Below are 25,505 nucleotides of genomic sequence, written 5' to 3'. Positions count from 1 at the left end.
CGCCCCGGCGCATCGGCCGCAACAGCAGCTTCAGCATCGCAGATGCACTCGGGCTGCGGGTCCGAGGCTGGCGTGCTCGGAGGCTAGGCGGGTAGCTCCATTGGCGGCCGTAGCGCAGGTAAGGCGGGCAGGCCTTCTCTCTCCACCCGGCAGCGGCTGCGATGCCCCCAGTCACCGGTCCCAGCCCTACCCAGAGTGGTGAGAACAGGGAGCTCCGCTCCCCGTGGCCCGCGGTCACGGGCGGTGCGGCCAGAGCCCCACCCTGGTGGCACCCGGCTTAGCCCTGCGGACTAGAGCAGGCGCGGGGGAAGGAGGGCAGGATCGGAGCCGGACAGGTGAGGGGTACCTGGGTGGCGCCCAAAATGCGGATCTGGGGAGGAACACTCTGCGGGCGGGGGTGGGGCAGTCAGGCAAGGTCTGTGCTGGCAGGTGGGAGCTGAAGTTGGCACGTCCCTACTGGTGTGTGAGAAAGGGATCACGATGGGGCCTGATGACTCCCTATCGGCTGTCGTGGGGTGTGGCCCTGGGCGTGGCTGCCCCTCTTCCCCAGTCCAGGTCCCAGTTCCACTGAAATTCGGCCAGCCAGCGTAGTAAGAAGGGAGGTTGGGCTAGGCTGCCCCCGGCAGTGGGGGGGAGGGGAGAGAATCAGGCTGGGCGATGCCTGGCCCTCCGCCCCAAGGTGTGGGGGGGGGGGGCTTTGTTCTTCTCATTCTTCTTTCCAAACCCCATCCTGGACTCCCCAGGGCTCCCCTTCAAGACTGCTCCAGGACTGAGGTCTCCTTTCTAGAGGCGCACGGTGCGCCTGGAGCCTCAGTTTCTGCAGGCTCAGTTTCTGCAGGGTGCCTCGAGTGAGACCAGCCTGGGCGCCCACCGGTGTGCGCCTGTGCACATGGTTGTAGAATGTGGGTCCATCAGGTAGAGGGGTGGGAGGGAGGGCATTATTGGCTCAGGGCCGGGGATTCTGGAAAGCAGGATGCTCAGCTTAGGCCCTACCCCCGCCCACTGAAGGTCTTTTGCCCTTTGCCAAGTCTTCCTACCTCTGTTTGGTTATGGGCTATTTCTCCCTACCCAGGGCAGATTTGGGGAGTCTCTTGGTTGGCAGAGGTTGCAGAGTACCTACAACAACCTGCTGCCCCCTACAGGATATTTGGAGCCCCGCCCATCACTGCCTGTCTTGGGGAGGCAGCCCTAGAGCCATCTGCCCCCACCAAGGAGTGGGGTTTTTGCACCCCCCCCAAGTAGGTGCCCTGCTTCCAGTTAACTCCACCCAGAAGGCAGGAGCTTCTGGGCAGCCCAGTGCCATCTCTGCTGACTCACGTGGCCTTGACAGTAATATTCCCATCAGCCTTTCTCTCCATGAACTGCCTCTGAGCCGCATCTTTCTTGTCCCCTGTTGGGTGGCTGGGGCAGGGGCCTGCCTGGGGCCTCTCACCTCTGGTCGGCTCTTTACTGTAGACAATGGGACTCAGCCGGGCCTGGCCTCTCACCTGGCGCAGCGCCCATACAGCACCAGCATGTGCACCCATGGGTTCCTGAGCCTTTGGGGCCCTTGGTTTTTTTGTGACCACATGGGGAACTCAGGTCAGGGCTGGGACCCTGCAACTCCCAGCTCCTGGCCACTTTACTATGCTGCATCCTAGTTTCTTTCTATACTCAATGTCTGTGTGTGTGTGATCCCAAAGGTGGTACATCTTATTGTGGTACACTTGAAATATACAGAAGAGAACAAAAGAAATTAAGAATTGCTGGTGACCTGATCAGAAAGCGAAGAACCCGCTGAGCACACCCCAGTCTCGGTCTCCTTGTTTTGCTACCACCTGGTCATGAGAGGCTCCTCCCCTAGTGCCCAGACCCCTGCATAGGACCAAGTGGGCAGAAAGTGGGCACACAGCAGACTGAGGTGGCAGGGACTCCCTTCCTGTGCAGTAATGAGCCCCAGAACTCTGTGGCCCATGGGATGGGCAGTCATTCACTGGGCAGCTGCCTCCTGCCAAGTGCCTGCTGGGATTAGCTCCTGGAAGCCTACGGAAAAGCCAGGAATGAACCAGACTGACACTGTCTTCATCCTCAGTGAAGGACACACATTAATCTTCATTTTTTGTGTGTGACTATTCTGAAGGGAAAACAGACGTAGGGAGTGAAGAAGGGCCTTGTTCGAGGCCTACTCCAGTGGACAGCAGCACCCAGGACAGCCCAGCAGCACCCAGGCTGCAGCCCCATCAGCCTCTTTCTGCCACTGAAGTGGGTGCCTCCCGTGGCATGTGCTTCGGCAAGACCAGCCTGGGAGGGTGGAAGAGGCAGCCTCTGTGCCATAACCGCCGTTCCCCAGCCCAGTAACTCTAGACCACAGGTGGCAAACACAAGGCCCGAGGGCCCCTCCACCTTGTTTTATCTGGCCCAGCACCTTGTTTCTATCCGGTGACAGTGGCGAGCTCTCGCTTAACTGTTAAGGAGTAGTTACACATATACAGTCCTGAAATTACATTCGGCCCTTTGAAGGCAGCTGTGAGGGTGATGTGGCCCCCAGTGGAAATGAGTTTGACACCCCTGCTCTAGGTCCTTAGTCTCTTCCCTGGCTTTGAGCCTGAACCTTCTTGGCTAGCACATGAGGGCACGGACTCATTAATCTCTGAGGTCCCTTTCAAGGCAAACAGTCCCTGGTGCCGCTTTAGATGGCTGCAGCTGGAAAGAAGCAGTGAGGAAGCCTAGCCCAACCTCCCTCTTCTGGGCAGTGAGGGCCATGTGGTCTCGCAGAGAGGGGCAGCTTGCAGGAGGCCTAAAGCGAAGGAATGATGGAAGCTTCTCCTGATGTCCTTCTTGGGCTAAAGGTGGAAACAGCTCTGGGGTGAGAAGGGGCGTGAGTGCCCTGGGCCTAGGAGGGGCATGCTCTGGGGAAGAATGGAGTAGAAGTGGGAGTCCTGTGCAGAGATCGGCATCCCAGCCAACTGCCCTGCTCCACCAGCACCCCTCTGGGTCCCCAGGGCCCTTCCCCACCCAGTGATTCAGACAATGGGGGAGGCAGGAGGTCTGAATCCCCCCTCTAGGGTTCCCAAGCTGGCTGCAGCATTTGCCCTGCCTCCTCCTGCCCTGATTGGGGAGGTTGGGTTTCGGTCCCTGGGTGGGGTCCTGTGCCAATTTTGGACAACCACCTTCTGCTTCTCCACCCTCCTGCTCTTCCTGTCAGGAAGAGCTTCTCCATGTGCTCCCCAGGCCATCACCATTCCCCTCGCTGCCCAGTTGGAGTTGCACTGTTGAGGGTGCACCACTCCTTCCACTTGCCTCTGCCTGCCCCACCCCTCCCTGTAGGTGCCCTGGGGTGGCACTCAACTTCCCCTTTTGCCTACCTTCTGTCTGCTCCTATCCCAGCTTCTGCCTTACCACTTCTCCCTTGCCCTGCTCTGTTAAACTTGGCTCCTGCTCCCATCTCTAAGCCCAGCACACATCCACTGGGCTCCATGACTTTGGGTTGGGCTCAGATCTCCAGTGGGGGCCTTATCTGACCTGGAGGGTGGACAAGGGGCACCTGGTGGCCCCCAGCAAGAGGACTGAGGGTGTGTGGAAGGTTAGCAGAGCCAGCCTGCCTTCTTCCCAGATTATCAACAGGATCTTTGTGGTTTCCTAAAGGTTGAAGGGAGGGAGGAGCCTGGAGGGTGGGGAATTCCTCTGCAGGGGGAGGGTCTGGACTGCTGGTCTTTCCAGAAGCTTTTCTTTGTCCAGTGCCCTTACCCAAGACCCCAGGAGCTTGCCTGGGTCCTCCTTGTTCTCCCCAGGTTGTGAAACTACGAAGGGAGCACTCGGCCACTGTCCTGACACTCATGCCAATCCTTGGCACTAAACCCAGTAAGGACAGCTGTGTTGGCCTTGGATTGGGTGGAACAGGAGGGCAACAGCATCCTGGGCTTTGTGCACTTGGCCATGGGGGCCTTCTGAGCTGTCTGTCTTGATGTCAGCCTGGTGGTGGGGCTTGAAGGGAGGGTATGAAGCCCAAGAAGCCTCCTCACCTCAGCTCTCCGATCTAAAACATTCAGAGCCAGACAAACTGGGGGAAGACAGCAGGGCTGGAGGTTAGTATGGGAGGTGGCTTTAGGCGTGTGAGTGTGTGTGTATTCCTATTTGCATGTGCGGGGATCATATGTCTGGTTGCATGTGTGCATTCTTGTGTGTTGGGGGAGAGAGCATGCGCACACAGATCCTTCTATGCCCACATGAGTCCCCTCAGATGCCCCCACTGGGTCTGTGCGAGGAAGGGGTGGGTCTGATGGCGGTGGCTACAGAGGCTGGCATGCCTAGCTGCACAATGTGGGGCTTCCCGTTGAGGGTTGCCCTCTGGTCCCTCCCCTGGCTGCCTGTGTTCATGCCTTAGGAATGCCTGGGATGACAGAGGCTCCATTGTCCACCCCCAGTCTTCCTGTGCCCCTCTGGCCTTTAACCCTTTGGGAGTGGGGAGCTCTGAGGGGACTGGAGGGGCCTGGCAGTGTCTGAGCCGTTTCTAGGCACCCGCCCCCTCCCCCCATGGAGCCAGGCATCTCAGGACTGGTGGATCTGAACGGTAAACTTTGAGGCATGGGGTTGGTGCCTCTTGCTCCCTGCTGGACGCCCTCTTGCCTCTTCACTTTGCTTAGCACCTTCCCTGCATCTCCCGCCTGCTCTGTAGCCTTCGCTGCCCTCGAGTACCAGAGGCAGGCCCTGCCAGCCCATAGGAACAGGATGTACATTGCCCTTCTGGCCTGGTGTCTGAAATCCCCTTTAGTGCCAAGTTCATTTCCCAGGTCAGGGGTTTCCGGTCTCATTCAGAGTCCACTTTCCAGAGCCAGAAGTAGAGCTTAGAGGGGACTTGGGTGCAGCTTTTACTGTGGGCATCAGTGTCCCCAGCTGTATACAGGAAACTAGGCTGTACTATTGACATTCTAAGGGCCTGGGAGGCTGGAGTCTTGGCCCCTACTCCACTGGGCCTCAGTTTCCCTTTCTGCACAGGTAGTCAATACAGTCCCTAAGCCCTGACTGGAGAGAGGGACCTTCCAGGTAGTTGAAGCCTCTTTGTGAGGGGACCTTAGGGCCTTTGGTTTCAAGAAAGGGGTCAGAGTGACCCAACATTTTGGATAATGGGAGGGGCCCAAGAAATCCAGGCTGACCCTGAGCTGAAGAGGGAAAGAAATGTGCCTTCTCTTGGAGAGTCCTTGAATGGGCAGTCTCCTTGGATGGGCGGTCACTTAAAACCCCAGGCCGAGGGATGCAGTGGTTTTTGCTCTGGGCTGGGGGTCACATCTTACTTCCCATGTCCTCATCCCAAGATTTCCCTCCTTGCGTCCCGCATTTGCTTGCTCTCTTTCTAGCAAAGAGGCCATTCCCTAGGGTGCAAGGCTTCTTGGAGGCCATTCTCGTCCAAGCTCCTGGCCCTTGGAAACACACGTTAGGAAACTGAGTCCCTGAGAGATAAGTTGATCCCCAGAGGGAGCCTCTGCCCCATCTAGAACCCCACCCCTGGTGAGCATCACAGCCAGCTCCGTGACCTTGGACACAGTGCTCTGTTCCCTGAACCTCAGTTTCCTCATCCGTAAAATGGGGATAATGGTAGCACATCCTTCTTTGGGGCAGTTTTAAGGATTAAGTGGGTGATGTGTGTAAAAGTGTCCCTGTGTATGAGGCCCTGGCATGTAGTAAGTGCTACCCATGAGTTTATTCAATAAAATGGGGCAGCCGACTGACACGGGGGTGGGGACAGGATATAAAGGAAAACTGTCCTTGCCACCCATGGTGAGATTCCCCCTACCTTCCCCAGTGTAGGCTGTTCTCTTTGCTCTCCTACAAAGGGTTAACCTCTGTCCCACCCCTTCCTCATCCTATAAGGAGAATGGTCCTTTACAGGTAAGCTGTCGTTGCCTTGGAGACCTCAGCCTTATAGGGGCTTGAGGGCGTACCTTGGGTTGAGGAGGGGAGAGGCAGGGGCCACAGATAACACAATAGTCCTTTAAGACTTCTGGGCCCCCAAGTACCTCTGGGGGCTCCCACCCATCAGCCTCCTTTATGTATTATCTAAATAACCCATTAGGCTGCAGCAGGCTTTCCTCTAGGCTTCCCCCATCTCTGCCAGTGGAGGGAGCTGGGCTCCATCTCCATGGAAACCCGCCAGCCACAGCCTGGCGGGGAGGGAGAGAAGGAGTCTTAAAGGAACACAGTGCATGGGATGTAGGTGACACCCAAAGCCTCATATACGCACCGACAGGCTCCAAGGCTCCTACCAGTCCTGCTGAGGAGGCATCCCAGGCATGGGTGTCACCACACATGACCCCCAGGCCTAGAAGTATGCAGACCTGGCACCCACGCTCTGACCATCACACACCTGGGGTGCTGAGCCCTCAGCCCTGCCCCACTCAGGCCTGCCAGGTCACAGGGCACTGCCAGTCCCAACAGACACTGGGCTGGAGGACCTTTTTGTTACTTATCCCTTTAGCAGTTGCATTTTCATCAGATGAGAGGGGCAGAGAGAACTCAAGGCAAGGTGTGAGAGCTGGTGGGCATGTGTGCAGTGAGCACATGCAGGGCGCCCTTAAAGGGGTGTGTTTGTGTGTGTGTGTGTGTGTGTGTGTGTGTGTGTGTGTGTGCAGGGAAGAAAGCAAACCACCCCAGTCTCAGCCTGACTCTCTGTTCTTCCAAGTTTCCCCCTGGCAGTGGATAGAGGCCAAAGGAAAGGAGTGCAGGGTGTGGCCAAGGATGGGGCCCTTGTGGGGTCCCACTGAGCTCCTCCCTGCAGGCTTCAGTGGGCCTGACCTCGCTGACCTCATCTGCCTCAGTGCCTGCCACACCCTTTCTCTTTGCCATCCTGTGAGTGGTGTGTGAGGCCCCAGGGGAGGATGAGTTCCCAGTTGGACCCACTGAGGAGCAGCCTGCCTTTGTCGTGCCCTCCCCGAGTACAGTGGTAGGTTTATGCAGTGGGTGCACATGCAGGAGTGCGCACAGACACTCACTATTGTGCCTGTGGACTCGTGGGCATCCCCCTGCCAGCCAGGCAGCTGCTCACTCTTTCTTAGCGGCAATCTTGGAAGAATCTACCTTGGTCCTCTGGGTGCTTCTCCCTTCCTCTATAGGTGAGGGGGGGGCCTCCACCTGCTCCCTGAGGGCCAGCCAGCAGTGGCCCATTCATCTTGTCTTACTAAAACACCCCGCTTCAATGCCACAAGTAGCCAGGGACCTGCTGCTCTGTCTCTGTCATTGTTGTTGTCATGGGCTTTGTTTGTCTCTCTGGTGCTGGCTCACAGCTTCTCCACTCCACCCTGCCTGTTAGTCCAGCCTGACCTACAAGCCCAAGAAGTCCCCCTCCTCTGACTCAGGTCCATCTCTTCTCCTTCCCTACCCCTTGCCTGGCATGTGCCCCAGGGATCAGGACACGAAGAAGGCATCACTAGGCCTGTGTGCACTCACCCCCCCGCCCCTCCCCACACAGATATACCCCTCACTCTTCTTCCTCGGCCACTCCTCATCAGTGCTTTCTGCAATTGTCTCCCACCCTTGTACTTTCCCCTCTTCTCTTCATTTCTTTGCTGCCTGAGTCTCTGCTCTGGATTTTTTCATCTTGATTACTGTGGTGGTCCAGCATCTGTCTTTGTCTTCCATTCCCTCCCCCAGCCCCATTTCTCAGCCTCTCTAGCTCCCTCCTGTCTCTTTCTCGCCCTGTCTGTCACCCTTCCGTCTTCCCCAGTCTGCCCCACCTTCGCAGACATGGCCTTGGCTCCATCTGTACACCAGCTTGTGGAATACTCCCCCCTCCCTTGCCCCTGGAGGTGCTGATGGGGGTAGGGGGCCTGCTGAGCTGACAACCTGAGCTGCTTGCTCTGTAATTGCCAGAGGAACGGTGAGAGATCAGAGACCCAGAAGCAGTGGGAGGAGAGGAGGCAGAGCCCCCTCCCAGCTGTCAGGGAGCCTCTCAACCTGACTTCTGCCTGTCCCTGAGTGCCCGGGAAGGTGGCGAGCTGGTTTGCAAATACCAGGAGAGCAAAAGAGGTTGGATGTGAGACTGTGAGGCACTGGGATGGGGTAGAGTGGGAACCAGGAAGTTGGCAGTATCACATTTCCCCTGTGTATACCCCCAGGGTATACATGCCACACCCCATTTGGAAGCCTGGATTTGGAGGACAAATGGAGGAGCTGGCACGACAGGGAATGTTATTCCAGCAAATGGAGGACTTGGGCCTCTTTGAGTACAGAAAGGTCCTTCTTTGAGAGCCTTTTCTCTTTTCCCTCCCCTCCTCCTCCTAAGACCAGAGCACTCAGAGCTCCCAAGGCTGCTGTTTGATCGCTTGCCCTCTGATCTGAGTCTCCTACTGCTTCTTACAGGCCTTGAAGTTGAGGCCAAGGCTGCCTGAGGCCCACCCTGCTTGCACTGGCTTTGTGGGGGAAGGTGGGGGTAGAACAGGTCTGCTGTTGCCCCTCCCTTCTGGGCCCCAGCTCAGCTCCTGCAAGTTAGGCATTGGCCTTGTGTTTGCCACTTCCTCTCCTCCAAGTCATTCCCTTGGCCTTCAGCCCATCCATATTGATGCACTCTAGTACTTCTCCACCTCCCCCTGCAGCACTGGGTGGGGGAGTATGAGAGCTCCAAGCTGACTGCTAATCACCACCATCTACTTTCCCTACCCATTCCCCAGTAAATTTGCATTTGCCACTTATTGTGGGTCACCTTACACGAAACCAACTTGTGGCTCCTGGTTGACTCCTGACAGAATCTAAATGTCTTAGCATAGCATTTCAGGCCTCCCCACCTACCTCTCTGGCATTCTGGATGAAGCTTGGTCCCCCCGCCCCCCTTGATAAGGTCCTGGCTGGCACAAGGAGGATGCCCCGAATGGACTTGGTGAGGGCACCCACATGCAGGCTCCAGCCTCCAGGTTCTCAGCCGCCCAGCATCCTGCTGTCACCCCTCTTGCACTTTCACCACTTGCCTTTCTCACATCTTTTCCTCCTATCCAAGTACTAACCAGGCCAGACCCTACTTAGCTTCCGAGATCAGACGAGATCGGGCGCGTTCAGGGTGGTATGGCCGTAGACTCACATCTTTTCCTGTTGGATGTCAAAGTGGTCTGTCTTCTTGGGAGTCCGTTTCCTCTTCAGGAGCTGAGCCTACCAGACACTGGAAAGGAATCAGAAACACTGTCCCAGAACTTTCCCTGAGCCTGGTTTGGAGCATCTGGAAGTGAGGAGACCACAGTTGCTTCTGTTGCCCCCTGGGGATCTGAGGGATAGCAGAGAGGTGCTTCCCTCTTTCCCTCCCTTCCTCCTGTCTCTTCCTGAGGGCAGGCTTTCTTCCCCCTTGTTTCTTCATTTTCCTCAACCTATTCTGTGAAATGCATCCTCCTCAAGCCCCCTTTCTTTTTAAAAAAAAAATCTTTTAAAAAAGATTTTATTTACTTATTTTTAGAGGGGAAGGAGAGAAGGAGAGAAATATCAATGTATGGTTGCCTCTCATGAGTCCCCTGCTGGGAACTGGCCTGCAACCCAGGCATGTGCCCTGACTGGGAATCGAACCGCGATCGTGTGGTTCGAAGGCCTGCGCTCAATCCACTGAGCTACACCAGCCAGGTTAAGCCCCCTTTCTTCCTTTCCTGTCTCTATTTCCCAAGACCTTCACCCCTGCCACCTTTTTGGGCCTGGACAACATTCAAGGATCAGTAGGCTCTGAAACCCATTAGCAATGAGACCATGAAGAGAGTTCCTCTCCCACACTTGTGTATGCACACAGAAATAGCCGACGTGAGGATACATTCTGCACAGATACAGACACATAAGAAGATACACACATTCTTGAGTGCAGCCCCCTCCCTGAGAAGGCACATACAAATGTGCTCCTGCATGCACACACAGCCACATAGATGTCAGATCCATATGCAGATCCACACCCACACTCATGCCCTCAGGCACCTGCTTGCTGGCACATTGGGAGTTACACAGGGGAACAACATGCACAGAGTGGCTTGTGGCATGCCCAGGGGAGCTGATTGGGGCAACAGGTTGGTGCTGGAGAGGCAGTTGATGGGGAAGGCAAAGATAGAGAGTAGGAAAGGAATGGAAAGCAACTAGGAGGCCCAGCCAGTGATTAGTCTTTCAGAAGGTGGGGGAAAGGGAAGGATGGGGAAACAGCCAAGGGCAGGCGGGGCTGGGGGCGGGGCCAGGAGCCCAGGTTCGCCCAGATGTTGGTCACTAACAAGTCCGTTCTCTTCTCTCCCTCGTCTTTCCCTTCCCTCCTCCCCTCTCCCAGTGTCCCCACCCCAAGCTGCCTACCAGCCCCTTTCCCTCTGGACCGGAGCCTGAGCCGAGTCGGGCCGGCTGTGCCAAGCCGGCGCCGCCGGGAAGATGGCCGTGGCGCTGTGGTACTTGTGGCCTCTCCTGTGCAGCCCTTGCCTGCTCATCCAGATCCCCAAGGAATGTGAGTAGCTGGAGGGAACCTTGGCGCCTCCCTTCCCTGCCACTCTTGGCTCCTCTTTATCTTCTAACTCCTCACCTTCTCTTGGTTCTGGACCCTCACCCCTTCTTTCTTGGGCACGGAGTGGGCAGGAGGTGGAGTGGGCAGGAGGTACGCAGGACATTGGGTACCTCTAAGAGAGCACAGGAGGGAAGGCGCGGGGTGTGTCAGCACCATGGACAGGGGACAGAAGGGCAGACGGACTGGGGTTTTTCAGCACCACGGACAGCAGGTCCGGCGTTGGACTCGCCTCCTTGGGCCACCTCTGTGCTCTCTCTTGGTCTGTCCCACCCCTCCACAAACCCCTCCCCCAGGGGTGTGGCGGTCAGGAGAATGGGGCTGTCCCCAGTCCTCAATGAGCTTGTGCAAAGGCTTGATTGAAGTGTGGATCTCATCTGACGGATAATCTCATCTTGGGTCCCTGTAGCCCTGTGAACTGAGATAGGAAAAGACACCTTGCAAAAGCCCAGCAAGCTTCTGGATCCTAACGATTTGATGTGTGGTTATTTGGTGGGCCAGAGGGTGGGGCTGCTGGAGCATTACATTTGTGGGGCATCACAGGTAGGTGTGGGGGTGTTTGAGACTGTAGCTAAAGGTTTGTCACCGACCATAAATATTTGTGTATGCTTGTAAATTAGACAGACTGTATATTTGTATGTGTGGATGTGCGTGGCTTTGACTGACTAAGTGTGGGTCCCGAGTGTGATTCCTGAGTGTGATTTTGATTTCCTATAAGAATTAGCTTGTCAGTCAGCAGAACTGTTACTTACTGGTCAGGTTTGCGAAGGTTTGTAGGTATTTTTGACTGTTAACTTTTGATTGTAGTGGGTCTTGTGTGCACGTGAGTGGGGCAACATGTGAGTACCTTTTTTTGTGTTGGGGGTGTTTTACTGGGATGGTCTTTTCTGCTGAGTGTGAACAGGAGATGCAACCGCGGCTGTTAGGCTTCAGTGAGGGGCATTTCACAGAGTAACATTTGTATGTCTTGAGCCCGCTCCCTCCATAGCTCTAATCCCTTCCCTCTCCCACCTTATCACCTTTATCTCGGAGCCTGGACCTGGAGGTCAGTGTCCCTGAGAGATTAGCTGGGGGCCAGGAGTGAGGAATGGGACAGGGACTGAAGGAGGTGGGCTTAGAGGACACATGGCCTTGGGCGGCAGTGAGGGTTTAGAGGAGGTGGCAAGAGCCTGACAGAACAAAGGTTAGAGCACCCTGTAGACACACACATAGAGGTCCATGCAGTCATGTCTATGCAGAATCTCCCACCTACAGATGGACATGAGTGCATGTGTGCATAGACACAGACAAGCCACCTATATCCAGCCAGGCACAGAGATACAGAAGGGGCAGACACCTGGAGGGGGCCCACAGGAGGCACACAGACATGCATACACATGCACACACACAAAAGTGCGGGGTGTATACACAAAGGAACAGTCATCCACACAGACACAGAGGCAGGTATACAGCATGTAAACTGAGTGCAAACATGCACATACACAGCCTTTGGATGTACTCTGGCAAGATACACCCCTGTACAAATACATTGGTGGACATGGACAAGCATACTGCAGTACACCCTGGGGCATGCACACATGTGCCCAGTCTCACACTTTTGCACATTCACACACATGTACTCATCCCACTATCGTCTCCATCTCCTCTCAGTTGCTTTTCAAGTCTTACCCTGGGCATCGGCCCACCCTGTCACCACACAGGTTAGGCCGTCTGGTGGCTGTGTCTTAAATGGAGAGGCAGGGAAATTTTGGAGAAAGGAGTGAGGAAAGAGAAGTAGGCCAAAGACCATGGCAGTTCCAAGGCTGCTCTGGTCACTGGCTGGCACTTGGTATTAACCCCGATACAATATGGCCTCCACCTCAGGCTCACTCAGGCCCAGCCATTCCAGGCCCCTTTGTCTCTTCCTGCTTTCTCCACCCAGTGAATTTTTCCCTACCCTGTAGTCCCTGTCCTGGTCTCTTGCTCTTGAGCTGCCTGCACTGGCCCCTCCCCAGCTCAGGGCTCTCTCTGTAGTGTCCCCAGGGAGCCTCCTCCTCTCTCCTGGGGACTCTTACACTGAGGTCTTCTGCAGACACAAAGCTTTCAGAAGCAGCCAACTGCTCCCTTCCCTGCTCTTCCTCCCCTCCCTCTCCCCACTCCCTCCACACAGCCACCCTGGCCAGTGCTGGGCTGAATCCTGCAGCTGAGTAGTGGCTCTGGTCTCAGCCCCAGGGAGATTGGTGGCAGACTGGGAGGAAGGAAGGGGAGAAAACGAAGGCTGTGTCAGCCCTGTGGGCAATTGAAACTCAGATACAGCAGGGCCTTTGGGAGGGTTTCACAGGGAGGGGGCAGCTGGGTTCTGAAGGCTGGGCCTGGGTAATTGAAAACACTGAGCTTTACTAATTGGATTAGGAGGGAAGTGGGCTGGAGCAGGGGAGGGTGCAATGGCTGTGGGCTGTCTGCCTCCCAGCCTTCCCAGGCATCCTGGGTGGGGTGGGGGTCAGTTCTGCAGGCCTTGCCGGGGAGATGCAAGTGTGTGTCCAAAGTGGACTCCTTGTTAAGGCACCGATTTTCTCTCCCCTTGCCCTCTGGGGTCTGGCTCCCCTTGGGCATGGCCCTACCCCTGAACCAGTGATCTGGTCTCTGTCCTGTCCTGGGTCCTGACCTGCCACAGCTCCAGCCTGGCCTGTGCCTCCTCGGCCCTGTTATACCACCACAGCTTCCTCTTCCAAACCCCCCTTCCCCAGGGGGTCTGCACATGCTTACTTTTTCCCTTGCCATCAGGCCCCTGCTGGGGCTGTGTGTCAGCATTTCTCTCTGCTTCCTTCCTTGCTGCCCGGATTTCTCAGATGAAGGATACCACGGTAAGTTGGGCAGTAAGTTGGGGGGAGAGTGGAAGTGTGTTCTGGAAGGTCAGAGAGGGAGGGAAGGAAGGGGTACCAGCAAGTCCCCGCCCTTCCCCTCCCTGTGTGCCATGTGAGGTGCTGGTTGCTGTGTTTTCTGGCTCCTGGGTCCTCGTCTCAAGCTGGAGGCCCAGCTCAGCCTCTCCTGCTCCCTCCCTCTCACCTGTGAGGGCTTTATTCTGTGATTGCCCTGGCCTGGATTTTTCACTCACTTTTGTCATTTCTTTCTGGTGCTCTGATCTCTCCCTGTATCTCCTCTCTCCTTTCCCTCTGAGGGGTTTGTCCTTGGTTTCTATGTTCTTGGTGGGTTTTTTAAAATTTTTTAAAGATTTTATCCATTTATTTTTTAGAGAGAGGGGGAGGGAAGGAGAAAGAGAGGGAGAGAAACATCAATGTGTGGTTGCCTCTCACATGGGTCCCACTGGGGACCTAGCCTGCAAGCCAGGCATGTGCCCTGACTGGGAATCAAACTGGTGACCCTTTGGTTCTCAGTCCAGTGCTCAGTCCACTGAGCTGCACCAGCCAGGGCTGTATGTCCTTGTTTTTTTGTTATCTCTTTTTCCCCCTTCCACACGTTTTGCCTCTCTGGCTTCATGTCTCTCCTTTAGGCATCTTTCTTTATAACTTTGGTTGTTCTTTTCTCAGTTCTGTCTCTTTGTACATTTGTTCTGTATCCCTTTCTGTCTCTTCATGTCCCACATGCCTGTGGTGAAGTTTGTCAGTCTCTCTAGCTTATTCAACCTCTTCCTCCATCCCCATGGCCCTGGAGCCTATTGGGACTGATCCAGACCCTGCCTCTCTCATGATGGCATGGGGGTTGAGGGTGCTGTGTCATCCTCACCACCAGTTTCCCCATCCTGTCCCCAGTGATGGAGCCACCTGTCATCACAGAACAGTCTCCACGGCGCTTGGTTGTCTTCCCCACAGATGACATCAGCTTGAAGTGTGAGGCCAGTGGCAAACCTGAAGTTCAGTGAGTGACCTTCATCCTCTAAGCCCTATTGTTCACCATTGACCTCAACCTCAAATCCTCATGCCTCCCAAGTCTCCCAACTTCTTTTTCTTTTAATATTTTGTTTATTTATCTTTAGAGAGAGGGGAAGGGAGGGAGAAAGAGAGGAAGGGAAACATCAATATGTGGTTGCTTCTTGCATGCCCCTGAATGGGGACCTGGCCCACAACCTAGGCATGTGCTCTGACTGGGAATTGAACCAATGACCCTTTGGTTTGCAGGCCAGTGCTCAATCCACTGAGCCACACCAGCCAGGGTTCCTCCCAACTTCTGAGCCCAGAAGCCGAAGATCTCCTTCATCACCCTTTGTCCTTGCCCTGGCCTATCCCAGGGGCCCCTGGCTGCTATTGCCCTTGCCTCTGGCCTATTTCAGCTCCTGACCCAGGTTCTAAGGCCTCAGTCCTCTGAGTCCTTTTCTGCCCACAGGTTCCGCTGGACTCGGGATGGCATCCACTTCAAACCCAAGGAGGAACTGGGTGTGACCGTGCACCAGGCATCCCACTCTGGCTCCTTCATCATCACTGGCAACAACAGCAACTTTGCCCAGAGATTCCAGGGCACCTATCGCTGCTTTGCCAGCAATAAGCTGGGCACTGCCATGTCCCACGAGATCCAGCTTATGGCTGAGGGTGCGAGGCATCAAAGGGATGGGAGAAAGGCCTGAGGCACATGAGAGGGTCCCTGATGAGGTCTCAGGGACCTTGTGGGCTCAGGCTTGTTGGCTGACAGAGTGGGTGGAGGGTTGAGTCTCTGCCTGCATTGTCCCTCCCCCTTGCCTGCCCTGTCTCTGTCTGTGTCTTTGCCTGGGCTTGGGCTTCTGTCCCCTTTCCATCTCTGTGGTCCCATTTCCTTCTCCACCACCCTTCGGTCATCTCTCTCCACTTCCCCCTGCACTCACTCTGCCTCCTTCCCTCTGCTTCCCCTCCTCTTTCCCTCCTGCTCCTTCTCCCCACCTCCAACCTGGCCCCTTTGGCTCTGCCTTTATCTGTGTCACCCTTTCCCTGGGGTTTTCCCTCTGCATTACATCCTCCCTGAGCTTTCTGCCTCCCAAGCTCACTCCTCTCCTCTCTCTGCCCCTCCGGTTACCTTGGGAACTGTTGCCATGGTTTCTGTGTCAGGATGATGGAAGGGTCTGTGATTCCCGCATCCCTCCACAGCTCCCCTCCCCCACTGCTGCACCTCAGCATCCCCCCACCCATCCTTGTCCTGTCCTGGGGGTGGGAGCTGAGAATTGTGGAGGGTTAACCCTTTACAGCCATCTGGCCTGTCCATCCTCTCTTGCATGAAGTGCCAGTCTCAACCCAGAGCCCAGAAAGGACCGGAAGTCTCTGCCTCCCTTCATGTGACCTTCCTCACGGCTGGCCCTCTCACACTCCCAGTTATTCCTCTACTTTTCCCCTGCTTTAGCCTGTCTTGACCAGGAGGGGAGTTGGGACCCATCCTGCTGGCCTCTCTGTCTCTTCTAGGTGCTCCCAAGTGGCCAAAGGAGACAGTAAAACCTGTCGAGGTAGAGGAAGGAGAGTCAGTGATTCTGCCTTGCCACCCTCCACCCAGTGCAGAGCCGCTCCGGATCTACTGGATGAACAGCAGTGGGTGCCCACCGGGGGCTGCTACCTGGAGCGGGGGTGCCAGTGGGCATGTCTTCCTGGACTGGGGGGAGGGTCCTAACCTCTGCTTCTTTGCCCCCTGCCCCCACAGAGATCTTGCACATCAAACAGGATGAGCGGGTGACAATGGGCCAGAATGGCAACCTCTACTTTGCAAACGTGCTCACCTCGGACAACCACTCGGACTACATCTGCCATGCTCACTTCCCTGGCACTCGGACAATCATTCAAAAGGAACCTATTGACCTTCGTGTCAAAGCCAGTGAGTCCCAAAGGCTCTGACCCACCCCCACTCCTCTCTCACCTTCAGGCCTGGCCCATTGCCTAGATAAGAGGACCTCGGCTTCTTCGAGAACAGTTTGGCCCCCACCTCAACCCTGCCCAGACACCTTCCCAGGTGGCAAGAGCAGAGATGGGGTCCTCCCTTTAGCAGAGGAGAAAACTGAGACCCCAGGGGCTCATTGAAGTGTCCAGAGTCACCCACTCCCTTATTCCTCACAGCCAACAGCATGATCGACAGGAAGCCACGCCTTCTCTTCCCCACTAATGCCAGCAGCCACCTGGTGGCCTTGCAGGGACAGCCATTGGTTCTGGAGTGCATTGCTGAGGGCTTGTGAGTCTAGGAGCCCTGGGTAGGGTGGGGCAGGGTCTCTGTTGAGGGGTGGGACTCAACAGCCCTGCCCTCTATCTCGTCCACTCTCCTCTTTGGCCTCCTTGCACCATGGCCCTGGGCAGCCCCACACCCACCATCAAGTGGTTGCGCCCCAGTGGCCCCATGCCAGCCAACCGAGTCACCTATCAGAACCACAACAAGACTCTGCACCTGCTGGACGTGGGCGAGGAGGATGACGGCGAGTACCGTTGCCTGGCTGAAAACTCGCTGGGCAGTGACCGGCATTCTTACTATGTCACCGTGGAGGGTATGGCGCCTATGCTGGGCTTGACCCCTGCCCCATTGCAAGGCTCCCAAAAATGACCTCTGGGGACCACAGTCTTCAATGCCTACCCTCACAGGGAAGGGTGGGGAGGCGGGGGATCTGGGCCATGAGAAGAGCTGACTGCAGGCTGCAGCAGGCTCAGGGTGAATGTTCTCTTCCTCGAAGCTGCCCCATACTGGCTGCACAAGCCCCAGAGCCATTTGTATGGACCAGGGGAGACTGCCCGCCTGGACTGCCAAGTGCAGGGCAGGCCCCAACCAGAGGTCACCTGGAGAATCAACGGGATCCCTGTGGAGGGTGAGAGGGCCTCGGGCAGGGAATGTGGGGAGCCCTGGGGAATGGGAGAGGAAGAGGAGGGTGGGGGAGGGCCTCAGTGTGGCTTACTGCTCTGCTCTGGCCCTCCGGCCCGCCTGCTGCATGCACAGAGCTGTCCAAGGACCAGAAGTACCGGATCCAGCGTGGAGCCCTGATCCTGAGCAACGTGCAGCCCAGTGACACGATGGTGACCCAGTGTGAGGCCCGAAACCGGCACGGGGTCCTGTTGGCCAATGCCTACATCTATGTCGTCCGTGAGTGCCAACAAGCGAGGCCTGTCTGCCTTTCCTTCTGTGCCTCATAACCCCCAGTCTGTCCCTGCAGCTCACCAAATTATGGCCATGGGGCCAACTCAGCTAGCAACTAGTTTGTCTACCACAGCTGCCTTTCTTCTCTCCAGGGCCCTTTACCCCATCGCTCACCTCTTGCTTATCCTCCCAACAGCAGGGTAGGGGGTGTGGAGGAAGGGCAGATGAAGAAACAGCCTCAGAGAGAAGTCTGGTCCATTCTCTGTCACCCTGACCAGGATGTACCCAAGGCCCACCATGGTGGCTCCTCTCCAGGAGCCTCGGGGAAGATTGGGGCTGGACCAGGAAGGTTTTCAGCAAGGGCTAGACTGTCAGTGAGGCCTCAAATAATTGGTAAAACTCGGGTGGCTGGGATAGGGAGGCACATCTGAGGCAGAGAGAGGCTCAGCCTGGGCACAGGGAAGCGAGATGGACAGGGCTTCCCTGCCCAGCCCTGAATCTGCCCCCCTGTGCTGTTCCCCGTGACTCCTCCTCCTCCAGAGCTGCCGGCCAAGATCCTGACCCCAGACAACGAGACTTATTTGGCCGTTGAGGGCAGCACTGCCTACCTTCTTTGCAAGGCCTTCGGAGCCCCTGTGCCCAGCGTCCAGTGGTAAGTGCCCTTACCCCAGCAGGGGTGGTCTAACCCATCTTCTGGCCTAGGAAGCCAGGGAGGGCAGGGGGACACATCAGTGGGGTCTGTGTCAGGCCCACCCTGTTTGTGCTAGGCTGGACAAGGAAGGAAGGACCGTGCTACAGGATGAACGCTTCTTCCCCTACACCAATGGGACCCTGGGCATTCGAGACCTCCAGGCCAATGACACAGGATACTACTTCTGTCAGGCTGCAAATGACCAAAACAATGTTACCATTGTGGCGAACTTGCAGGTCAAAGGTTAGGTGGCCACCCCCCTGTGATGAGCACTTCTAGGAAGGATGGTCAGGGTCTCTGGAGGACACCAGAGTGACCCTCCCTTCCCATCATTGCCCTCAGATGCCACTCAGATCACACAGGGACCGCGGAGCACCATCGAGAAGAAAGGCTCAAGAGTGACATTCACCTGCCAGGCCTCCTTTGATACCTCCTTGCAGCACAACATCACCTGGCGCAGAGATGGTCACAGACTCCAGGAGCTTGGGGACAGTGACAAGTGCGGGCCCAGCCTCAACCAGGGCTCAGTGGAAGGGGGTAGTATGGGAAAAGCAGAATGTCCTGACCTCTTGGTCTTATCTGTGGGGGGAGCACCCCTGCTTTGAGGGAGAAGGTTCTGGCAGGAGAAGGAAGGGAAGGAGCAGAGCACAGATGGCAGAAAGTGGTGGGTCCACTGGGAACATAAGGACAAGCATCCCTTCCCCCCCTTCCTGCCAGGTACGTCATAGATGATGGGCAACTGGTCATCAACAGCCTGGACTATGGCGACCAGGGCAATTACAGCTGTGTGGCCAGCACAAAGCTGGATGTGGTGGAAAGCAGGGCAGAACTCCTGGTGGTGGGTGAGTTCTAGGGTGGCCTGGAGGCATGGGGGGCACAAGCCTTTGAGCACAGGGGCCTAGATTCACATTACGGGGCCCTTTTGAGCTGGGGGTTGGGTCTTCTGGCTTGAGCATGGGCCAGAGAACCCACTCTCTGTGGCCCTCAGGAAGCCCTGGGCCCGTGCCTCAGCTAGAGTTGTCCGATCGTCACCTGCTGAAGCAGAGCCAGGTTCACCTGTCGTGGAGACCTGCTGATGACCACAACGCCCCCATTGAGAGTAAGAGGCCTGAGCATGATGCCACTGCCTCCCCCACTGCTACCCCTACCTAGCCCTCCCTCAGAGCCCTGGCTTGGTGATTGCCACCTCACTGGGGCTCTCGGTTCCTCATGCAAGTCCAAGATACCAGTTGCCTTGGCCACTCCCTCCAGGAGAGCCAGACTTGTACCCTCATTACCCCTCTCCCATGCCATACGCTGATAACTCTTGCCTGTTTGCTTCTTTTGGCAGAGTATGACATTGAATTTGAAGACAAGGAGATGGCTCCTAAGAAATGGTACAGTCTGGGCAAGGTGCCCGGAAACCAGACCTCCACCACCCTCAAGCTGTCACCTTATATCCACTACACCTTTAGAGTTACTGCCATCAACAAATATGGCTCTGGGGAACCCAGCCCGGCCTCTGAGACTGTGGTCACACCTGAGGCAGGTGAGCCACCTGGGAGGGGGCCTCAGATGCCAGCGTCCCTAGGCTCTATGAGGAGGGCTGGCAGAGGTGACTGTGTCTGAGGTGCCTCTGCTTTCAGGTTTCCAGAGGGAGCTGAGGGGCAGGGTTCCTTCGGGGCTATTGGCTTTCCAGGGCCAGAATGGGCCATTCCATCCTTGGGCCTCAGACTCGGTCCTGTTGGCCAGTGCCTACACCTATGTTGTCCATGAGTGCCAGCAAGCGAGGCCCACCTGCCTTTGCTTCGGTGCCTCAACCCTCAGTCTGTCCCTGCAGCTCACCAGGCAAGGCCACAGAGCCAACTCAGCCAGCAACTGGTTTGTCTGCCATGGCTGCCTGCCTTTTCTCCAGGGCCCTTCACCCAGTCTCTTGATTATCTTCACAACAGCAGGGAAGGGTGTGTAGGGCCCTCAGCAGGAGCCCATGGCATTGATGTGCTAACAACACATTACTTTCCAGCCCCTGAGAAGAACCCCGTGGATGTGAAAGGGGAAGGGAACGAGACCAACAATATGGTTATCACTTGGAAGGTGAGGGGGCCTCGGCTGAGCTTACCCCTGGACATCAGGCCGGGACCCACCTGTTTGCTGCTCCCCCTGGCTATGCTAAACACCAGAGGATGACTGGGGATGTGAGGCTGGGTCACGGGACGGGGCTGCTCTTGGCTGACCCCCTCCTCTTCTGCTCGCCCCCTGCAGCCACTCGGGTGGATGGACTGGAACGCCCCCCAGGTTCAGTACCGTGTCCAGTGGCGCCCTCAGAGGGTGCGAGGAGCTTGGCAAGAACAGATCGTGAGCGATCCCTTCTTGGTGGTGTCCAACACCTCTACCTTTGTGCCCTATGAGATCAAGGTCCAGGCCATCAACAGCCAGGGCAAAGGCCCTGAGCCCCAGGTCACCATTGGCTACTCCGGGGAAGACTGTGAGTAGTGGGTGTGGGACCCTGCGTGTGCCTTCCCAGCCCACTCGCCTCCCGGTGCACACCTAGTCCCTACCTCTCAATAGTACATTTCTTCGGAATAAGAATATTGTCTTACTCTTACATAACCGAAGTGCCATTATGGGAGTCCAGAAAGTTACCATCAGTATGTTTCTCTAGTTGATAGCTGATACTCCAATTGTATCAATCAGTGCTGTCTTCCCGCCCCCTGCCCCCCACCCCCACCCCAGTCCAGGGTCCAGTCCAGGATCCCACATCGGGCCTAGTTGTTCCACTGCTTTCCTGCCCTTGAATCTGGGACATTACCAGATGTTCATTTTGACCACCTGATCAATATGTTCTGTAGTTATTCCTCCCTGTAACTACTGTTTTCTGCCTTTGCAACTAATAAACAGCCTGCAGGGAGAGACCCTGAGGCCATACAAATATGCTGCCCCTCTAACTGCCTGTCCCCCACAGAGCATCCAAATCCATCTTCCCTTCGAGGGAGGGCTCTGGGCTGGCCTCAGGATGCCACAGGCCCTCATCCACATAACTGGCTGTTTCCAGATCCCCAGGCAAGACCTCAGCTGGAAGACATCAAAATCCTCAACTCGAGCACCGTGCTGGTCAAGTGGTGGCCTGTGGATCCAGCCCAAGTCAAGGGCCACCTCCGCGGGTACAATGTAAGGGTCCAAAGTGTGGAAGCTGGGGTGATCCCCAGGGTGAGGTGTGAGGCCAGCAAGAGTGAGAAAAGATTTGAGATGGGCCTCTGCCACCTGTCAGCTGCTCTTCTGGAGGTCCTCGGGTTGTAAGGAAAAGGTTTCCTTCGAGAGTAGCCGGTAGCATGTACTGGGGAATCCCTGCTGGATGTCTTCTGCCTCTATGGGGTCTCCTGTCCACCTGCAGGTGACATACTGTTGGGAGGAGAGTCAGCAGAAACACAGCAAGAATCAGGTCCACAAAGGCCACGTGCTGGTGCCCGCTGACACCACCAGCACCACCCTGGGTGGCCTGCGGCCCTATAGCTCCTACCGTCTGGAGGTGCAGGCTTTTAACAGCCGGGGACTGGGGCCTGCCAGCCAGACAACTTTTAGTACCCCAGAGGGAGGTGAGCTTTGCACTCTGCACCCTTGTCCCAGCCCCTCCTCCCTGTCTCAGAGTGAGCCTGGGTGAGGACCTGCTGCTCGTTTCTCTGCCCTGCAGTGCCTGACCACCCTAAGGCACTGCACTTGGAGTGCCAGTCCAACACCAGCCTGCTGCTGTGCTGGGAACCTCCAGAGAGCCCCAACGGCGTGCTCACTGGCTATGTGCTGTCCTACCATCCATGTATGTTATGTTGCGGGGCCCGGAGCCCCAGCCCAGCCTGACCAAGAGATGGAGGGGAGCAGGGATGGGGGTACAGATGTCTGTCAAAGCTGACTCTCCCGTTACCTGTCCTTGCAGTGGATGATGGGGGGAAGGAGCAGTTGTCCTTCAACCTTTCGGACCCTGAGCTACGGACGCACAACCTGACCAACCTGAGCCCCCACGTGCGGTACCGCTTCCTGCTGCAGGCCACCACGAAGGAGGGCCCTGGTGAAGCCTTTGTGCAGGAAGGAGGCACCATGGCCTTATCTGGTAAGGTGGAAGGGCTGAGGAGGCCCACCAGGCAGCCAGGCCCAAGAGGGTGAACCTTGAGCCGCCTCGAGGTCCCATACCTTCCTGTCACTCCCCAGGGACCCCAGATTTTGGCAACATCTCAGCCACAGCCGGTGAGAATTACAGTGTGATCTCCTGGGTCCCCAAGGAGGGCCAGTGCAACTTCACGTTCCAGATCTCATTCAGAGCCCAGGGCGGTGAGCACAAATGGGGCCTCTTGGGGGAACAGTGCTCTAGGTCCACAGCAACTAGGGGTGGTGTGGAGCCAGGGTGCTGCCTAGCACTTCCATTCATCCCCATGGTCCTCTCGGACCTCTCGTCCCTGCAGATGAGAAGACGCTCCCTTATCTCCTGCCACAGAATGTCAACTACATCCAGAAGACCTACACGCAGTGGGACTTGCAGCCTGATACTTACTATGAGATCCGCCTGTTCAAGGAGATGATGTTCCTGCACCAAATGGCTGTGAAGACCAATGGCACTGGTGAGGCCCCAGCAAGCTTCCTTCTGTCCCTGGCCCAGCCACCACTGCCCCAGGCCACGCGCTATGACTCCTCTCTCCTCCCAGAATCTGGGTGCCCCTTGGCCCGTGATAGAGAAGTCCAGGCCCCTGAGATGGCCCATTTTAGTATCCTTCTATTTTAACTGTTTCTAAGGCAATCATTTTATCAGAAGGTCTTCCTTCCTGCCCCCTGTTCTTTAGGGAGTCCCCCTCATGTGTCAACTGCACGCACACCTCAGCCCTAGGTTACCACCCCCCACCAGGCCTTCTGATGTCTGTGAGCCAGGCCTGCCCCTGCCACTGCCCATTCCTTGGGGGCAGAGGGGTTGTGGCAAAAGTGAGGCCTGCCCACAAGGCCATGAGCCTTGGGCACGGGCTTGGACTGAGGGTCTGCGGTGCCCAGGGGCTCACCTGGAACTGGGCTTCTCCCCACCAGGCCGAGTGAGACTCCCTCCCCCTGGCTTTGCCACCGAGGGCTGGTTCATTGGCTTCGTCAGCGCCATCATTCTCTTGCTCCTCATCTTACTCATTCTCTGCTTTATCAAGCGCAGCAAGGGTGGCAAGTACTCAGGTAACCCTGACCCTAGGCCACCCTGTATCCCTTCCACGAGTCCTCCCTGGTCCCTGAGCCTCAAGCAGGATGGCATGAGCATGTTGGGGGCAGGCAGGGGACTGGAGAAAATGGCAGCCAGGCCTGTGTGGGGTGAGTGCTCCCCCCTTGAAAGCTTCCTGGCTTCTGAGAGCTGCCGAGACAGTGCTGGGGGCACTCAGAGCTCAGAGGGAGAGCCTCACCTATGACCCCTGCTGGGGGGTGGGGCCCAGTGTCCAGAGACAGGCTGGGGGCAGAGAAGAAGCCGGCTCTTCTCTGTGTGTCTTCAGTGAAGGATAAGGAGGACACCCAGGTGGACTCTGAGGCCCGGCCAATGAAGGATGAGACCTTCGGAGAGTACAGGTAAGCTGGGGGTAGAAGCATTGCCAGCCAACTGCCCAGCACCAGCCTTGCTTTTATATCTGACCCTGTCTTTCTCTCTTCCCTGTGCTGCTGGGTGACATCAGGTCCCTGGAGAGGTAAGGCAGGGGTGGTGGGAAGATACTCAGACCTCTATGGCAGGGACCCTCCTGTGGACACTGTGTGCTTGGGAGTGCCACTGGCCCCCACTCGCCAAACTCTGTGCTCCCCTAGCCTTCTGACCTGGCAGCTCTTGTTTGAGAGCCAACACTTCCACCTCCTGTGCACACTGACACCCAGCTTCTAGGCCTGCCTGTCACCTTCCCGACTACCCCTCTCTGAGATCTGTAAGGGCTAACAACTGGATAGGTGCTCCAGTCTGGCTCACTTACAGGCAAGCAGCCAGGGCCCATGAGCACCCCAGGCTTCCTCCACGAGGCTGGCGCCTGTCAGCGCTTGCTGGGCTCCACTGGGCAGCCTCCCATTCCCTCTCATCCTCTGCCCCTGCAGCGACAATGAGGAGAAGGCCTTTGGCAGCAGCCAGCCATCCCTCAATGGAGACATCAAACCCCTGGGCAGTGACGACAGCCTGGCTGACTATGGGGGCAGCGTGGATGTCCAGTTCAATGAGGACGGCTCCTTCATTGGCCAGTACAGCGGCAAGAAGGAGAAGGAGGCAGCAGGAGGCAACGACAGCTCAGGGGCTGCCTCCCCCATCAACCCCGCAGGGACCTTGGAGTAGTGGGGTCCAGCCAGGCAAGGTGCAGCCCAGGGCCGGGCGGGCCACAGTGGAGTCAGAGGCCAAGACCCCCACAGCCAGCCCGATGACTGTTCTGGGCCCCTGACCTTGAGACTGAGGCCCCTTCCTGTCTCCAACAGGCCTTACCCCACCTTCTGGCCCTGGGCCAGTGGGAGGCTCGAGTTGGGAGCAGAAGAGAGGAGCTCACTGCCTAATCCCCTTATGACTACCCGCGCCCCACTTTATTGCCAAAACCCAGCCGCACCCCTTGTTGGGCACACACTGCTTTGCTCCAGCTCGGGGGCTGGCTGATCACTCACACATCAGGAGCCTTCAGGTGCTGCCTTGCCAGCCTTTGGACAGATGGAGGCTGTGGTGGTTGAGGAGGGGAAGTGGAGATGGCCCCAGAGGGGTCTCCCAGATGCTGCCTGGTGGGATCTCTTCAGGACCAGGATTGGCACCTTCCTCCCTGGCCACTTCTTGGCCGGCCTGGCTGGGACTGAGGATACAGTTTGGGTCCCCACCATCTGCTCTCTTTCCTTTGCCATCTCTGCTCCAACCGGGATGGGCATTGAGTAAGCTGGCCATGGGTGCAGAGGAGGCCATGTGGAGGTCCCAGAGTCCCCACTTGCCAGTATCACCCTCCCACTGCCCACCCCACCCTGTGGCTGGCTTTCAGGAGCTCCATACACACGCTGCCTTCACTACCCATCAGATAACATCCAAGTGGCCTCCATCACTGCCAGGCTGTGAGGTGGGCACACCTCTTTCCCACTGCCCCTGGTGCCTGCCTCTCCCACCTGCTACCACACTCTAGGACCCCTTAGCAGCCCCGCCACCCCCCAGTCTGAACAGTTTCTTTCCTCAGCCTTCCCCTCTGCCCACCCTGGGAATGTAAATACACCGTGACTTTGGAAGTTCCTACCTTTGCCCTTTCCCCATATGCCACTAGTGTGTAGGCAGATGTCTGAGTCTCTAGGTGGTTTCTAGGTTTTATAGCAATTAGCTTTGATGATCCCATCCCAGGAAAAATAAAAACAGACACAAAACAA

General features: G+C 56.7%; 1 protein-coding gene across 7 annotated transcripts; it reads left to right on the top strand.

Annotated features, from left to right (window-relative positions):
* Positions 1–25,497, top strand: L1CAM (L1 cell adhesion molecule). 7 transcript variants are annotated; one of them, XM_037056930.1, is made up of 29 exons: positions 1–118; positions 10,262–10,414; positions 13,297–13,311; positions 14,218–14,323; positions 14,789–14,991; positions 15,829–15,951; positions 16,061–16,231; positions 16,471–16,582; positions 16,705–16,889; positions 17,073–17,204; positions 17,333–17,476; positions 18,011–18,122; positions 18,238–18,404; positions 18,504–18,660; positions 18,879–19,003; positions 19,150–19,260; positions 19,492–19,689; positions 20,164–20,234; positions 20,403–20,625; positions 21,193–21,308; positions 21,532–21,733; positions 21,829–21,951; positions 22,069–22,242; positions 22,341–22,457; positions 22,592–22,747; positions 23,202–23,336; positions 23,645–23,717; positions 23,822–23,833; positions 24,225–25,497. In XM_037056930.1, exons 2-29 carry the CDS (start codon positions 10,342–10,344, stop codon positions 24,454–24,456), a joined length of 3,768 nt encoding a protein of 1,255 aa, XP_036912825.1. In that variant the 5' UTR covers positions 1–118; positions 10,262–10,341; the 3' UTR covers positions 24,457–25,497. The 7 variants fall into 7 exon arrangements, with proteins under 7 accessions (XP_036912825.1, XP_036912823.1, XP_036912824.1 ...); XM_037056928.1 differs by having other exon boundaries at positions 22,341–22,460; XM_037056929.1 differs by having other exon boundaries at positions 10,247–10,414; positions 22,341–22,460.
* The last annotated feature ends 8 nt before the right edge of the window (positions 25,498–25,505 follow it).

The sequence above is a fragment of the Sturnira hondurensis genome, unplaced genomic scaffold, assembly GCF_014824575.4.
Source record: "Sturnira hondurensis isolate 20B ecotype Veracruz unplaced genomic scaffold, ASM1482457v3 Scaffold0009229, whole genome shotgun sequence".
NCBI lineage: Eukaryota > Metazoa > Chordata > Mammalia > Chiroptera > Phyllostomidae > Sturnira > Sturnira hondurensis.
This window is presented reverse-complemented; position numbering and strand designations above follow the sequence as displayed.

What these genes read in the sequence shown, in the direction of transcription:
- L1CAM (XM_037056928.1), top strand. Translation starts at nt 10,342, where the DNA reads ATGGCCGTGGCGCTGTGGTACTTGTGGCCTCTCCTGTGCAGCCCTTGC. An exon ending in GATCCAGCTTATGGCTGAGG is followed by an intron (nt 14,992 to 15,828) that starts GTGCGAGGCATC and finishes TGTCTCTTCTAG; the next exon opens with GTGCTCCCAAGTGGCCAAAG. An exon ending in TGGCTACTCCGGGGAAGACT is followed by an intron (nt 20,626 to 21,192) that starts GTGAGTAGTGGG and finishes GGCTGTTTCCAG; the next exon opens with ATCCCCAGGCAAGACCTCAG.